This window comes from Oncorhynchus kisutch, linkage group LG11 (genome assembly GCF_002021735.2).
Source record: "Oncorhynchus kisutch isolate 150728-3 linkage group LG11, Okis_V2, whole genome shotgun sequence".
Classification (NCBI taxonomy): Eukaryota; Metazoa; Chordata; class Actinopteri; order Salmoniformes; family Salmonidae; genus Oncorhynchus; species Oncorhynchus kisutch.
The window spans coordinates 84,938,784-84,956,604 of record NC_034184.2 but is presented as its reverse complement, the minus strand read 5'-3'; the positions used below and the strand labels follow the sequence as shown (position 1 = coordinate 84,956,604).

Here is a 17,821-nt window from a genome sequence, read left to right as displayed (position 1 = left end):
TCCAGGAGCCCCCGAGCGCCCTGACCAGCCAGGCCCTCACGGACCCCCCAGCAGGTAGGCCCCAGGCCCCCCAGGCCACCCACCCTCCATCCCCAGGATCAGAAGGCTCTGGAGGGGGTGGCTATGATGCCAGGGCCACTCATTATGGTAACCTTTACAGTTTTTTTTGTAAATAAAATAAACTATAATATTGTGATAATTGTTTTCAATTTGTTATAGTCAATGTTTCCCCTCCACCTCCCAATTGCCACCCAAAACGAGGGGGGGTGGGGTGGGGGGGTGATAACTGTTTTTAAATTGCTGTTACCCCTCCTTTCCATTCTTAACCCACCCTTTGATAGCATAGCACTTTAAGGAAATAGCATTATCGTAGAAAACATGACTTAACTGCAGAGAGTAGTTTTTAGACGAACGTCTCTCCCCTTTAATAGGAATCACATTAAAGGCTCCTTCTGACAATAGAACTCTGATGACATCATCATCCCATCAAGTGAAATAAGATAAGAGGAGGGGGGGGGGTTACAGCTAAAGATTATCTGAAAATAGAACACATAGAACCCATAGAACACATAGAACACATAGAACCCATAGAACACATAGAACCCATAGAACCCATAGAACACATAGAACCCATAGAACCCATAGAACACATAGAACACTGACGTTATTATCTCTGTTCTGTCACTCCGGAAACCTTACAACAGAAATAGTTTGATTGTAGTTATCGTCTAGTTGTCATTATTTAACACACTTTTTTAAATGTTTTATTTTTTGACCTTTATTTAACTCGGCAAGTCAGTTTAAGAACAAAATCTTATTTACAATGACGGCCTGGGAACAGTGGGTTAACTGGTCTAGGAACAGTGGGTTAACTGGTCTAGGAACAGTGGGTTAACTGCCTTGTTCAGGAGCAGAACGACAGATTTGTAACTTGTCAGCTCAGGGATTCGATCTTGAAACCTTTCGGTTACTAGTCCAACGCTCTTTAACCACCATACAAACACACACACACGGGCACGCACACATACACACACACACACAGGCACGCACACATACACACACACGTACACATACACACACACACACACACACTTTACGATCCAAAATGTTGCTGACAACAGCTCCCTCCACTCTCCTCAATTCTAAAGGTGAAAGAGAGACATCATTTCCTCCTCTGAATTTAAAACAATCTCTATATTCTTCTCCCCCCCCCACCCCCCACCCCACCCCCCCCACCCAGGAGATTACAGTACCATCCACAGTCCATCAACGCCCATTAAAGATTCAGAATCGGATCGATTGCGGCGTGCCTCGGATGGAAAGTCACGTGGCCGAGGGAGAAGGAACAACAACCCTTCACCACCGCCTGACTCTGACCTTGAGGTGAGTGACTGTGTGTGTGTGTGTGTGTGCGTTACCTTGGCGACAGACAGCCTCACCCTGTCTGAGGCACAGTAGACTAATCCAATTACCCCCAATGCCACACCAAGGTTAACACATCACACACATGAACAAAACTCAACTCTCTTTTGGATCCTTAACTTATTATTGATTACTGAGATGTTTATTGACTATAAATATTTATTTTCAATGGTGCCTTAAGTGCACTTACGAATGCCAATAAAAGGAAAACACTTCTACACGAAAAATGATTAACCATTTATATATATTTTATTGTTGATCTTATCGACTATCGATTTTGTTTCGATAGTGAGATGATGGTATACTCAAAAAATAATAATGTGACTGGAGTTTCCTCCTCTGAGGCACCCTATTCCCTATATAGTGCACTACTTTAGACCAGAGCCCTATGGCACCCTAATCCCTATATAGTGCACTACTTTAGACCAGAGCCCTATGGCACCCTATTCCCTATATAGTGCACTACTTTAGACCAGAGCCCTATGGCACCCTAATCCCTATATAGTGCACTACTTTAGACCAGAGCCCTATGGCACCCTATTCCCTATATAGTGCACTACTTTAGACCAGAGCCCTATGGCACCCTATTCCCTATATAGTGCACTACTTTAGACCAGAGCCCTATGACACCCTATTCCCTATATAGTGCACTACTTTAGACCAGAGCCCTATGGCACCCTATTCCCTATATAGTGCACTACTTTAGACCAGAACCCTATGGCACCCTATTCCCTATATATAGTGCACTACTTTAGACCAGAAGCCTGTGGCACCCTATTCCCTATATAGTGCACTACTTTAGACCAGAGCCCTATGGCACCCTATTCCCTATATAGTGCACTGCTTTAGACCAGAGCCCTATGGCACCCAATTCCCTATATAGTGCACTACTTTAGACCAGAGCCCTATGGCACCCTATTCCCTAATAGTGCACTACTTTAGACCAGAACACTCTGGCACCCTATTCCCTATATAGTGCACTACTTTAGACCAGAGCCCTTTGGCACCCTATTCCCTATATAGTGCACTACTTTAGACCAGAGCCCTATGGCACCCTATTCCCTATATAGTGCACTACTTTAGACCAGAGCCCTATGGCACCCTATTCCCTATTATAGTGCACCGCTTTAGACAGTTTTGACTTAAATCTGCTTGATAATATGGCAAAATTTGAAAATCGCTGTCTAGCCATGATCCCCAAAATATTGGCCGAGCTTGAAGAATTTAGAAAATAATAATGGCCAAATATTGCATAAGCCAGGTGTGTAAAAGCATCGTATAGATTCACCCAAGAAGACTCACAGATGTAATCACTGCTAAAGGTGATTCTAACATGTATTGACTCCCAGGGTGCTAACTCCTTATGCAACGAGTATATTTCACTTATTTAGTTTGTATTCATCTTTAAAAATGTTACCTTTTTTCTTTCAGTTTGACATTATAGAGTATTTCGTGTTAATTTCTTATATTTTTTATTTTCATTATTATATTGTATATTGTTGATTTTTTATTTATTATTTGAAACCCACATATCATTGAGGTCTGAATACTTTTGCAAGGTACTGTAGATAACTGCCTGTAATGTCACTATAACTATATGGGTAACTATATGGGTAACTACATGGGTAACTATATGGGTAACTGTATGGGTAACTATATGGATATCTACATGGGTAACTGTATGGATATCTACATGGGTAACTGTATGGGTAACTATATGGGTAACTATATGGGTAACTATATGGATAACTATATGGGTAACTGTATGGGTAACTATATGGGTAACTATATGGGTATCTACATGTGTAACTATATGGGTAACTATATGGGTAACTATATGGGTATCTACATGGGTAACTGTATGGGTATCTACATGGGTAACTATATGGGTATCTACATGTGTAACTATATGGATAACTATATGGGTAACTATATGGGTAACTGTATGGGTATCTACATGGGTAACTATATGGGTAACTATATGGGTAACTGTATGGGTAACTATATGGGTAACTATATGGGTAACTATATGGGTAACATATTGGGTAACTGTATGGGTAACTGTATGGGTAACTATATGGGTAACTGTATGGGTAACATATTGGGTAACTATATGGGTAACTATATGGGTAACTATATGGGTAACATATTGGGTAACTGTATGGGTAACTGTATGGGTAACTATATGGGTAACTGTATGGGTAACTGTATGGGTAACTATATGGGTATCTACATGGGTAACTATATGGATAACTATATGGGTAACTGTATGGGTAACTGTATGGGTAACTGTATGGGTAACTATATGGGTAACTATATGGGTAACTATATGGGTAACGGTATGGGTAACTGTATGGGTAACTGTATGGGTAACTATATGGGTATCTACATGGGTAACTATATGGGTATCTACATGGGTAACTATATGGGTAACTATATGGGTAACTGTATGGGTAACTGTATGGGTAACTGTATGGGTAACTGTATGGGTAACTGTATGGGTAACTATATGGGTAACTGTATGGGTAACTATATGGGTAACTGTATGGGTAAGTTATTGGGTAACTATATGGGTATCTACATGGGTAACTATATGGGTAACTGTATGGGTAACTATATGGGTAACTGTATGGGTAACTGTATGGGTAACTGTATGGGTAACTGTATGGGTAACTGTATGGGTAACTGTATGGGTAACTTATTGGGTAACTATATGGGTAACTATATGGGTAACTGTATGGGTAAGTTATTGGGTAACTATATGGGTATCTACATGGGTAACTATATGGGTAACTGTATGGGTAACTATATGGGTAACTGTATGGGTAACTGTATGGGTAACTGTATGGGTAACTGTATGGGTAACTATATGGGTAACTATATGGGGTAACTGTATGGGTAAGTTATTGGGTAACTATATGGGTATCTACATGGGTAACTATATGGGTAACTGTATGGGTAACTGTATGGGTAACTGTATGGGTAACTGTATGGGTAAGTTATTGGGTAACTATATGGGTATCTACATGGGTAACTATATGGGTAACTATATGAATGTCAAATGTTTGCCATATGTTAGGAAAGTCTGCCCATGATTATGTAATAACATATGGGTGATTAACTGTGTATATGAAGTTCATATAGACACCAGCCCATCCAAATGGGTGATTAACTGTGTATATGAAGTTCATATAGACACCAGCCCACCCATATGGGTGATTGACTGTGTATATGAAGTTCATATAGACACCAGCCCACCCATATGGGTGATTAACTGTGTATGTGAAGTTCATATAGACACCAGCCCACCCATATGGGTGATTAACTGTGTATATGAAGTTCATATAGACACCAGCCCACCCATATGTCAAACTAACGTGTTAAGGATTAGATGGGGGGGCTTTGCATAATGAGTTATTAATGAGTTATAATGATTATAATGATTATATGATTATAACTATTAATGAGTTAAAATGAGTTATTAATACGATATGAATTAAGTTCAACTCACCCCATTCTGACGGTGACATTACAGCATGTTAACATATCTAGTTAATTAATTAATTAGTCACTATTGATCGGGCTAATGTAAAGGGCAGAGGGTGGATGGATGGATGGAGGGATGACCAGGGGAGATCAAATTGCAAGGTACAGAGTGCGACCATTGATTTTGCCCCTCCCCCCCTTTCCTGTCTCTCTGTCTCTCTGTCTCTCTCTCTCTCTCTTGCTCTCTCTCTCTCTCTCTCTCTCCTACTCTCTCTCTCTCTGTCTCTCTGTCTCTGTCTCTGTCTCTCTCTCTCTCTCTCTCTCTCTCTCCAGCGAGTGTTCATCTGGGACCTGGATGAGACCATCATCGTTTTCCATTCCTTGCTCACAGGGTCTTACGCTAACAGATACGGCCGGGTGAGTGACTTCACTCTCTAACGTCAAGTGGAAGCTCACACACACACACACGCACGTGAACGCACACACACACACACACACACACGCACGCACGCACACACATAGACACACCCACGCACGCACGCAAGCACACACACACACACACACACACACACACACACACAGAGAGAGAGAGAGAGAAATATATACAGACCCCAGCAGTAGCAGATCTTTTTCTAACTAAAAGCACATCAATATTCAAAGAGAAGAAATAGACAGAGATATTCATTTGAGTGTGTGTCTGTTAGTTTGTGTGTCTGTCTGTGTCTGTCTTAGCGTGTGTCTGTGTGTGTGTGTGAGTGAGTGTATGAGAGAGTGAGTGAGTGAGTGAGTGAGTGAGTGAGTGAGTGAGTGAGTGAGTGAGTGAGTGAGTGAGTGAGTGAGTGAGTGACTGAGTGAGTGAGTGAGTGAGTGAGAGAGAGTGAGTGAGTGAGTGAGTGAGTGAGTGAGTGAGTGAGTGAGTGAGTGAGTGAGTGATTGAGTGAGTGAGTGAGAGAGTGAGAGACTGAGTGAGAGAGTGAGTGTGGGTGCGTGTGCTTACACGCCTACGTGTGTGTTTGAACAGAGAACGTGGTAGTGTGGAGAGAGAGAAATGGAAACGGAACTCAATGTACAGATAATTGTATTTTTTTTAATAAGCCCAATGAGGCCTGGAGGTGTTTCTGACTTGTCCTGCAGCTGTTGCAACTCTGTGGGAGCTGTGCATGAGGGCCCTATGGCACCCTATTCCCTATATAGTGCACTACTTTAGACCAGGGCCCATTGGGTGCTAGTCAAAAGTAGTGTAAAAAAATAAATAGTGTACTGAATAAGGAACAGATTGCCTCAGGGCTCTGGTCCAAATGAGTGCACTATGTAGGCAATAGGGTGCCATTTGAGACTGGGGCTCTGGTCCAAATGAGTGCACTATGTAGGGAATAGGGTGCCATTTGGGACGTAGCCCTGTAATGAGGGATAGGTTAGGCTCTATAGGTTAGGGCGTCTATTGCCTCATCCTAGTTCTTCTCATCCTAGTTCTCCTCATCCTAGTTCTTCTTCTCATCCTAGTTCTTCTCATCCTAGTTCTCCTCATCCTAGTTCTTCTCATCCTAGTTCTTCTTCTCATCCTAGTTCTTCTCATCCTAGTTCTTCTCATCCTAGTTCTTCTCATCCTAGTTCTTCTCATCCTAGTTCTTCTCATTCTAGTTCTTCTCATTCTAGTTCTTCTCATCCTAGTTCTTCTCATCCTAGTTCTTCTCATCCTAGTTCTTCTCATCCTAGTTCATCTCATCCTAGTTCTTCTCATCCTAGTTCTTCTCATCCTAGTTCTTCTCATCTTCTCATCCTAGTTCTTCTCATCCTAGTTCTTCTCATCCTAGTTCGTCTCATCCTAGTTCTTCTCATCCTAGTTCTTCTCATCCTAGTTCGTCTCATCCTAGTTCTTCTCATCCTAGTTCTTCTCATCCAAGTTCTTCTTCTCCTCCTTCAGAAAGACGTTGAATCATTAAAGAGCTTCTCGATCGGACTCTTTTTCTCTGAGTCAAATTTCAGGTCCGCAGAGCGCAAAATTCTGTGGAACTTCCAGCGCCTCGTTTATTGTGAACACTGAGACTGTGGACGCTTTAAGTTGCAGTTATAGCTGTGGACATGTAAGCTACTGTGGCTATTTGATCATAATGTAGGACCTACCTATAATCAAAAACAATGGTGAAAATGCATCCCATAATAATAATCCCATAATAATATCCTACCATCAAAAACACTGGAGAAAATGCATCCCATAATAATATCCTACCATCAAAAACAATGGAGAAAATGCATCCCATAATATTTGAACATGGAAATAGCTGTTCTATCATTCAGACTACAGGAGCAGACAATGTGTGGTGTTCAATGTAGACCTACATTCCATCAGACTTTTGAAGAAAAACACATGCAGGGCTTGACCTTTAACCTGTTTATCCACTTGACCTTCAGACAAGGAGGTGACTGACACAATAAAATGCATAATTATTCCCAAACCATTATTACAGGAGAATCAGACAAATTATGCTACCCTCTGCCAATTGGCTACTTTCTCAAAATACAACACTGCCTCTTTAAGATGAAGAAGAAAAAAGCTCTTTACCTGAATTGCTTTTCAAAGATGTCTAGAAATGCACGTTTTGTGTTCTTGTAGGAAGCTATCAGTCCCTTACTGGTGACGCAAATGATCAAATCAAATCAAATTGATTTATATAGCCCTTCTTACATCAGCTGATATCTCAAAGTGCTGTACAGAAACCCAGCCTAAAACCCCAAACAGCAAGCATTGCAGGTGTAGAAGCACAGTAGCTAGGAAAAACTCCCTAGAAAGGCCAAAACCTAGGAAGAAACCTAGAGAGGAACCAGGCTATGAGGGGTGGCCAGTCCTCTTCTGGCTGTGCTATAACTGGGCTAGTAACTTACTAACTAGCAAAGGATTTGAACAACATGTACACATGTGCACATGTGGCTACATGTAGCTCTCACTTTGATCTCAAAACAAGCACATCCACTTATGGCTGCTCATGCTGTAAACACAGTCCAGTTTAAAGATCCATATCTAGCAGTGGTCTATTTGCATATAGACCTACAGTACATCTCTGATTGGTTATGCCGCACTGTTCTGTGTAGGGTAATGGGCCTGAGTTGTGCCTGCCAATGCAATAGAAACCTACTCCGACGTGTTCTGCATACAACAACATAATTTGCATAGTTAGTTTTGCATACTAAGTCTTGCACAGCTTGTTTTGTTTCGGGAAGTGTGGCATTGAAAAGTGGAAAATATTGTGTTGATTTGATCAAAATTCCCAGAGGAAAGGGAAACTTTGATAGTGTTAACACATGCTGGTGGATTTTTACTCTTAAAGTCTCAGAGTAAATTCTTAAATTACAAGACTAAGTCTCAGAGTAGATTATTAAATTACAAGACTAAGTCTGAGAGTAGATTATTAAATTACAAGACTAAGTCTGAGAGTAGATTCTTAAATTACAAGACTAAGTCTCAGAGTAAATTATTAAATTACAAGACTAAGTCTGAGAGTAGATTCTTAAATTACAAGACTAAGTCTGAGAGTAGATTCTTAAATTACAAGACTAAGTCTGAGAGTAGATTCTTAAATTACAAGACTAAGTCTCAGAGTAGATTCTTAAATTACAAGACTAAGTCTGAGAGTAGATTCTTAAATTACAAGACTAAGTCTGAGAGTAGATTCTTAAATTACAAGACTAAGTCTGAGAGTAGATTCTTAAATTACAAGACTAAGTCTCAGAGTAGATTCTTAAATTACAAGACTAAGTCTGAGAGTAGATTCTTAAATTACAAGACTAAGTCTGAGAGTAGATTCTTAAATTACAAGACTAAGTCTGAGAGTAGATTCTTAAATTACAAGACTAAGTCTCAGAGTAGATTATTAAATTACAAGACTAAGTCTCAGAGTAAATTATTAAATTTCAATGTCACGCCCTGGTCTTAGTATTTTGTGTTTATATATTTATTTGGTCAGGCCAGGGTGTGACATGGGGTTATTTGTGTTGTGTTGTGGTATTGGGGGTTTTAGTAGGTATTGGGATTGTGGCTGAGTAGGGGTGTCTAGCATAGTCTATGGCTGCCTGAGGCAGTTCTCAATCAGAGTCAGGTGATTCTCGTTGTCTCTGATTGGGAACCATATTTAGGTAGCCTGGGTTTCACTGTGTGTTTTGTGGGTGATTGTTCCTGTCTCTGTGTTAGTTGTCACCAGACAGGCTGTTTTCACGTTCCGTTTGTTGTTTTGCATTTATCGTGTTTATTCTTTCATTAAACATGTATCGAACTAACCACGCTGCATTTTGGTCCGACTCTCCTTCAACGGAAGAAAGCCATAACATACAAGACTAAGTCTGAGAGTAGATTCTTAAATTACAAGACTAAGTCTGAGAGTAGATTCTTAAATTACAAGACTAAGTCTCAGAGTAAATTCTTAAATTACAAGACTAAGTCTAGGAATAAATCCTTAAATTCCAAGACTAAGTCTAGGAATAAATCCTTAAATTCCAAGACTAAGACTAGGAATAAATCCTTAAATTCCAAGACTAAGACTAGGAATAAATCCTTAAATTCCAAGACTAAGACTAGGAATAAATCCTTAAATTCCAAGACTAAGACTAGGAATAAATCCTTAAATTCCAAGACTAAAACTAGGAATAAATCCTTAAATTCCAAGACTAAGACTAGGAATAAATCCTTAAATTCCAAGACTAAGTCTCAGAGTAGATCCTTAAATTCCAAGACTAAAACTAGGAATAAATCCTTAAATTCCAAGACTAAGTCTCATGGAAAAATCCTTCAAGTCCAAAAAGTAAATTATATTACTGTGCAAATGAATTGGATTGACTTGTATTTCGAAATTATTATTAAAGATGTAAATAAAAACAAGTCAATGTTTAGATAAACTATATATTTACTTGTTGTATTAGGAACGTTATTTAGACAAGTCCACGGTGTGTGTATGGTTATGGCGTATGCACGTAATATGGAGATAGAACGTTTACATTTCTAGACTGTTTAATTTGTTGTTTGTTTGTCTATTGGTTTGTCTAACATTATAAATTATATCTAGATCTTTATTATGTTGAAATCCTATCCCTTCGTGGTTGTTTTTTGGTTCCGTTGGAGTTTCGAGTTTTCCGCTATCTCTCTGTTTGATGTCAGAAGATGACATATTGGTTCTCATGTGTCAGAGAGCTTAGTGTGCGTGGCCTGTCTGCGCACTGGGGCTTTGTTCTGTTACGAGGGCCTGTGTGTCCCGAATGGCACACTCTTCTCTATACTGTGTTCTACATATGTCCAGAATCTGATCTAAAGTGGTGCACTGCATGGGGAATAGGGCACCCTTTGGGATGTAGCCAGGAGAGCGGGGGGGGGGGGGGGGGGGGGGGTGTTCAAGGGCACTGTTTTGTTTTGGAGGTGAAAGAGGGCTGCCCCATGACCCTAAGATGTGTATTACTTTATCCTTAGCCGTGCATGCTGGGTAAAGAGGGAACGGCTTAGGGAGCCGAGGGATGAGGAGAAACAGACACAGATATGTGCGTGCACACATATCGCTTCATACACACACACACACACACACACACTGGGTAGTAGCAGACATGCCTCTCTGAAACAGGAAACCTCCTGACTCCGTAATGCCCCTCAGCTCTTAGAATCAACCCTCGTATAGGACCTGACATTTCTAAGACCTCTCTCTTCTCTCTCTCTCTCCCTCTCTCTCTCTCTCTCCCTCCCGTCTCTCCTCTCTCTCTCCCTCTCTCTCTCCCTGTCTCTCTCCTCTTCTCTCTCCTCTGTCTCTCTCTCTCTCTCCTCTCTCCTCTCTCTCCCTGTCTCTCTCTCTCTCTCTCTCCTCTCTCTCTCTCCCTCCATTGTCTCTCTCCTCTCTCTCTCTCTCTCTCTCTCTCTCTCTCTCTCTCTCTCCCCCTCCCTGTCTCTCTCTCTCTCTCTCTCTCTCTCTCTCTCTCTCTCTCTCCCTCCCTGTCTCTCTCTCTCTCTCTCTCTCTCTCTCTCTCTCTCTCTCTCTCTCTCTCAATTCAAGGGCTTATTGGCATGGGAAACATGTGTTAACATTGCCAAAGCAAGTGAGGTAGATACTATATAAAGTGAAATAAACAATAAAAAACATTACACATACAGAAATTTCACAACAATAAGACATTACAAATGTCATATTATATATATATACAGTGTTGTAACAATGTACAAATGGTTTAAAGAACAAAAGGGAAAATAAATAAGCAGAAATATGGGTTGTGTTTACAATGGTGTTCGTTCTTCACTGGTTGCCCTCTCTCTCTCTCCTCGCTGTTGAGCAGACTCGGCCAGGACCTATAAATAGAGACATATCAGAACACACACACACACACTGGGGTGTGAGGAGGGGATTGGGGATACCTGGCACCCCTGTGGATGGCACTGACGAGCAGGGACAGGTGGTGTGGTGGGGTGTGGCAAATCACTTGAACTATTCCAGAGGTGTAAGTGTAGGGAAAAGAGAAGGAGGGTATTGATGGGGAAATATTGATTGGTATTGATGGGGAAATATTGATTGGTATTGATGGGGAAATATTGATTGGTATTGATGGGGAAATATTGATTGGTATTGATGGGGAAATATATTGATTGGTATTGATGGGGAAATATTGATTGGTATTTATGAGAATATATTGATTGGTATTGATGGGGAAAAATTGATGGTATTGATGGGGAAATATTGATTGGTATTGATGGGGAAATATTGATTGGTATTGATGGGGAAATATTGATTGGTATTGATGGGGGAATATATTGATTGGTATTGATGGGGAAATATATTGATTGGTATTGATGGGGAAATATTGATTGGTATTGATGGGGGAATATATTGATTGGTATTGATGGGGAACTATTGATTGGTATTGATGGGGAAATATTGATTGGTATTGATAGGGAAATATATTGATTGGTATTGATGGGGAAATATTGATTGGTATTGATGGGGGAATATATTGATTGGTATTGATGGGGAATATATTGATTGGTATTGATGGGGAAATATTGATTGGTATTGATGGGGAAATATATTGATTGGTATTGATGGAGAAATATTGATTGGTATTGATGGGGAAATATATTGATTGGTATTGATGGGGAAATATATTGATTGGTATTGATGGGGAAATATATTGATTGGTATTGATGGGGAAATATTGATTGGTATTCATGGGGAAATATTGATTGGGATTGATGGGGAAATATTGATTGGTATTGATGGGGAAATATATTATTGGTATTGATGGGAATATATTGATTGGTATTGATGGGGAAATATTGATTGGTATTGATGGGAATATATTGATTGGTATTGATGGGGAAATATTGATTGGTATTGATGGGGAAATATTGATTGGTATTGATGGGGAATATTGATTGGTATTGAAGGGGCAATATTGATTGATATTGATGGGGAAATATTGATTGATATTGATGGGGAAATATTGATTGGTATTGATGGGGAAATATTGATTGCTATTGATGGGGAAATATTGATTGGTATTGATGGCCGCCCATAAAGTGCAGGAGACTGAGTTCTTGTGTGGTTCCAGTGAAGACATTAGTATTGAGGGCCACCGTGATGCATTGTGGGGAATTGTGGTGCATTCTAGGTGTGTCGGGTAGTCAGTGGAGAGCTCAAGTGTCTCTAATCCACCCCTCCGGTCCTCACTCACACACTAGCACACACACACACACCCTCACATGCACACTCACACACATACTTTCACACACACACACACACACACACACACACACACACACACACACACACACACACACACACACACACACACTCACACTCACACTCACACTCACACTCACACACACACACACTGATCTTGTAGCATTATGCTGGTAAGCCACAGTACAATAAGACCCTCTCTCTATAACACAGCTAGCCGTTGTCTCTCTCATAACCGATCTGCCTTGTAAGGACTTCTCATTAGACATGTAAGTTGCCTCGTGAATTGCATCTTGGGGAAGTGAGAAACGCTGGTTTGAAATAATTGATGTCTGCGTTAAATCAAGTTTCCAATTTATCCAAGCGTAGTGAAAGACAAAAGGGAGAGAGAAGAGAGAGAGAGACAGAGAGAGAGACAGAGAGAGAGAGAGAGAGAGAGCGAGAGAGAGAGATTTCGCTGGTAAAATGTATAATATATGCATTTTGGCTACAAATTCAGTAAAAAGTGTTTTTTTAGGTGTGAAGGTAGTCATCCAATTGTGGAAGAAGAAAGGAGTGGGCACACAGGATAACCCGTATGGTCAGAGACAGGTAGACAGGATGAACCCGTATGGTCAGAGACAGGTAGACAGGATGAACCCGTATGGTCAGAGACAGGTAGACAGGATGAACCCGTATGGTCAGAGACAGGTAGACAGGATGAACCCGTATGGTCAGAGACATGTAGACAGGATGAACCCGTATGGTCAGAGACTGGTAGACAGGATGAACCCATATGGTCAGAGACAGGTAGACAGGATGAACCCGTATGGTCAGAGACAGGATGAACCCGTATGGTCAGAGACAGGTAGACAGGATGAACCCATATGGTCAGAGACTGGTAGACAGAATTAACCCGTATGGTCAGAGACATGTAGACAGGATGAACCCGTATGGTCAGAGACTGGTAGACAGGATGAACCCATATGGTCAGAGACAGGTAGACAGGATGAACCCGTATGGTCAGAGACAGGATGAACCCGTATGGTCAGAGACAGGTAGACAGGATGAACCCATATGGTCAGAGACTGGTAGACAGAATGAACCCGTATGGTCAGAGACTGGTAGACAGGATGAACCCGTATGGTCAGAGACAGGTAGACAGGATGAACCCGTATGGTCAGAGACAGGTAGATAGGATGAACCCATATGGTCAGAGACAGGTAGACAGGATGAACCCGTATGATCAGAGACAGGTAGACAGGATGAACCTGTATGGTCAGAAACAGAAAAAGATGAAAGGTCCAATGTATCTATTTTTATCTCAATATCAAATTATTTCTGGGTAACATTTAAGTACCTTGCTGTGAATGTTTTCAATTAAAATTGTAAAACAAAAAACAACAACATTATTTTAATGGAAAAATACCAATTTGTCAGTCAAGAATTTTGCTATGAACTTCTGGGAGCTGTCTGAGTCGGGAGGGGGAAACTGAAAACTAGCTGTTATTGGCAGAGAGGTTTGGAACTCTCTTTCTTATTGGTTGATTAACATGTTTATCGCCAGGTGATGTCACCGGGCAGACCAAAACTCCATCCAGCCTTTTCAAACAGCTTTTACACTGAAAGGGCATTATCATCATTTTCACAATTTCATGGTATTATTTGAAACCTCAGAGTGGTCAATGTGTAGACTCGGTGGCCAGATTATTAGGTACACCACCCCCCGTTTACTAAAATGGATCGCTCCTACAGACAGTGAGTCACGTGACTTGTTATATAAAGCAGGCAGACAGGCATCGAGACATTCAGTTACTGTTCCATTGAACGTTAGTATGGAGTAAACAAGTGACCTAAGAGACTTGCGGTACGATCGTCGGTGCCAGGCGTGTGCCGGTTCCAGTATCTCAGAAACAGCCTCCTGGGCTTTTTCACGCACCACATTAGCTTGAGTTTACCAAGAACGGTGAGACAAACAAACAACAAACCAGTAGGTGGGGGCGCTTTGGAAGAAAACAGCTCGTTGATGAGAGAGGTAAAAAAAGGACAATGACAACAACTGTGTAAGTTAAACAGACGGACCACAAACAGACTAAAAACAGCTCAGTACAACAGAGGTGTGCACAACCACATCTCAGATCATCAACTATTTACAGCCCAGGTCTCTGTTGTCCTTGTACAGACAGACAGACAGACAGACAGACAGACAGAACAGACAGACAGACTGACAGAACAGACAGGCAGACAGACAGAACGACAGAACAGACAGACAGACAGACAGACAGACAGACAGACAGACAGACAGACAGACAGACAGACAGACAGACAGACAGACAGACAGACAGACAGACAGACAGACCACATCACATTACAGGGTGAAGAAGAACACAATTCAGAATTAAGTGAAAAATATAAATTATGCCTAACATGGGGTGTGTTAATACTCATTTGGCTTGAGAAGCACTCAGCTTATAGAGTTTTTTAAGGATATTTGTAGTATCATAGAAATAAAAATAAAAACATATGTTTATCTTTTATTACAAAATCAAAATGATCATGATAGAGTATTTACAGCATGTTAACATTTCTTCAAATCCCTTCTTCTGAGAAGCTTGGGGAATCGGCAACACTGTGGTCTTTACAGCAGCCAGTCTGATGATGCATAAATTAACGTAAGGTTACCTTCATGGTCCTCGTCTAAATCGACCCCCCCCCCCTCCTTATAAGACTGGTCACACTTCAAATCAAATCAAATTTATTTATATAGCCCTTCGTACATCAGCTGATATCTCAAAGTGCTGTACAGAAACCCAGCCTAAAACCCCAAACAGCAAGCAATGCAGGTGTAGAAGCACGGTGGCTAGGAAAAACTCCCTAGAAAGGCCAAAACCTAGGAAGAAACCTAGAGAGGAACCAGGCAATGTGGGGTGGCCAGTCCTCTTCTGGCTGTGCCGGGTGGAGATTATAACAGAACATGGCCAAGATGTTCAAATGTTCATAAATGACCAGCATGGTCAAATAATAATAAGGCAGAACAGTTGAAACTGGAGCAGCAGCATGGCCAGGTGGACTGGGGACAGCAAGGAGTCATCATGTCAGGTAGTCCTGAGGCATGGTCCTAGGGCTCAGGTCAGTTGAAACTGGAGCAGCAGCATGGCCAGGTGGACTGGGGACAGCAAGGAGTCATCATGTCAGGTAGTCCTGGGGCATGGTCCTAGGGCTCAGGTCAGTTGAAACTGGAGCAGCAGCATGGCCAGGTGGACTGGGGACAGCAAGGAGTCATCATGTCAGGTAGTCCTGAGGCATGGTCCTAGGGCTCAGGTCAGTTGAAACTGGAGCAGCAGCATGGCCAGGTGGACTGGGGACAGCAAGGAGTCATCATGTCAGGTAGTCCTGGGGCATGGTCCTAGGGCTCAGGTCAGTTGAAACTGGAGCAGCAGCATGGCCAGGTGGACTGGGGACAGCAAGGAGTCATCATGTCAGGTAGTCCTGGGGCATGGTCCTAGGGCTCAGGTCAGTTGAAACTGGAGCAGCAGCATGGCCAGGTGGACTGGGGACAGCAAGGAGTCATCATGTCAGGTAGTCCTGGGGCATGGTCCTAGGGCTCAGGTCAGTTGAAACTGGAACAGCAGCATGGCCAGGTGGACTGGGGACAGCAAGGAGTCATCATGTCAGGTAGTCCTGGGGCATGGTCCTAGGGCTCAGGTCAGTTGAAACTGGAACAGCAGCATGGCCAGGTGGACTGGGGACAGCAAGGAGTCATCATGTCAGGTAGTCCTGGGGCATGGTCCTAGGGCTCAGGTCAGTTGAAACTGGAACAGCAGCATGGCCAGGTGGACTGGGGACAGCAAGGAGTCATCATGTCAGGTAGTCCTGGGGCATGGTCCTAGGGCTCAGGTCAGTTGAAACTGGAACAGCAGCATGGCCAGGTGGACTGGGGACAGCAAGGAGTCATCATGTCAGGTAGTCCTGGGGCATGGTCCTAGGGCTCAGGTCAGTTGAAACTGGAACAGCAGCATGGCCAGGTGGACTGGGGACAGCAAGGAGTCATCATGTCAGGTAGTCCTGGGGCATGGTCTACTTCTACTGCATTGCTTCAACACTCCTTCCCCTCTGACTGCTAATGTCGTCTGCCTGTAAGATCGTAAAAAAAGAAAAAGCTCAGAACTTTCATTCTAGTCTCCCGTCTTCTTGTCTCTATGAGGTCAGAGTGTTCTAGAATATAAGACAATTCCATCTGTGTTAAAAGTGTCGCTAATTGCATGCTTGAAGAGACATGAATTATTGACGATAATTTAGCTATTATTTCGTTCTTATTTATATATAGTTTTGTGTCGTTTTTTTTTTTAACGTTTCTGTCGTATTTTTGTTCACTTAGATCCTGTGCCATGTTTAGTATGTGTCGAACTGCTGTGCTTTATCTTGGCCAGGTCGCAATTGTAAATGAGAACTTGTTCTCAACTTGCCTACCTGGTTAAATAAAGGTGAAATAAATAAATAAATAAATAAATAGTAGAATATAAGAAGGTATTTTATTAAAACTCAAAGGAGAAATGGGATTTTGCACCAGACAAATATAAAACATCAGCGATAACACGACAAGGACAAGCAGCACATTATCAACGCATCGATTTATTTATTGTTTGTTTTTATTTACACGTAGCTATGTAATTATATCATATTTGTTGTTCTACTGTATCTGTATCTGTAGTACAGTTTTATGACATTCCATATTGATTCTATCCATGGTTTTCTCTCCAGGATCCCCCGACGTCTGTGTCACTGGGACTGAGGATGGAGGAGATGATCTTTAACTTGGCAGACTCTCACTTATTCTTCAACGACTTGGAGGTACGAGACGTTCCTGTCGTGTAAACTGTGTGTAACATTTTATTTTATTTAAATCAACGCACCAGGGTCCGTTAAGAGTGGAGACGTTAAGCATTACCGTCATTACGGGGTCAGTAGGTCAAACCGTTCGGGGCGGCCGGGAAGACGTTGTTCCCCCCCCCCTTCCGGACGAACATCCGGTCTTAAAACTCTGTCACCTTGACAACGCAGATGACGAAGTGAGACACTGGCGGATGCGGTGGATTGAGACGCATCCAATGTATAAAAAAAAGATAATATATAATAATAATTATCTCTGTCTTCATCTGACTGGTTTTGATGGGGATTGTTTTGTTTGTGTAATTTAGATTGACGGACCGGTGTGTGTCAGTCGACTCCTGGGG

General features: G+C 41.8%; 1 protein-coding gene across 8 annotated transcripts in view; it reads left to right on the top strand.

Annotated features, from left to right (window-relative positions):
• Window positions 1–17,477, top strand: part of LOC109881801 (eyes absent homolog 1-like) — a 74,179-nt gene extending 56,702 nt beyond the window's left edge. For 6 of the 8 annotated variants that reach the window (XM_031836424.1, XM_031836429.1, XM_031836428.1 and 3 more), the window contains 4 exons: window positions 1–147; window positions 1,241–1,383; window positions 5,242–5,325; window positions 17,349–17,477. The exon at window positions 1–147 is cut by the window's left edge and continues 133 nt beyond it. In XM_031836424.1, the coding sequence (XP_031692284.1) occupies window positions 1–147; window positions 1,241–1,383; window positions 5,242–5,325; window positions 17,349–17,462 (488 nt within the window). In that variant the 3' untranslated portion in view covers window positions 17,463–17,477. The remainder of the gene's footprint in view (window positions 148–1,240; window positions 1,384–5,241; window positions 5,326–17,348) is intronic. The other 2 variants (XM_031836431.1, XM_031836430.1) reach the window with 1 other exon arrangement.
• The last annotated feature ends 344 nt before the right edge of the window (window positions 17,478–17,821 follow it).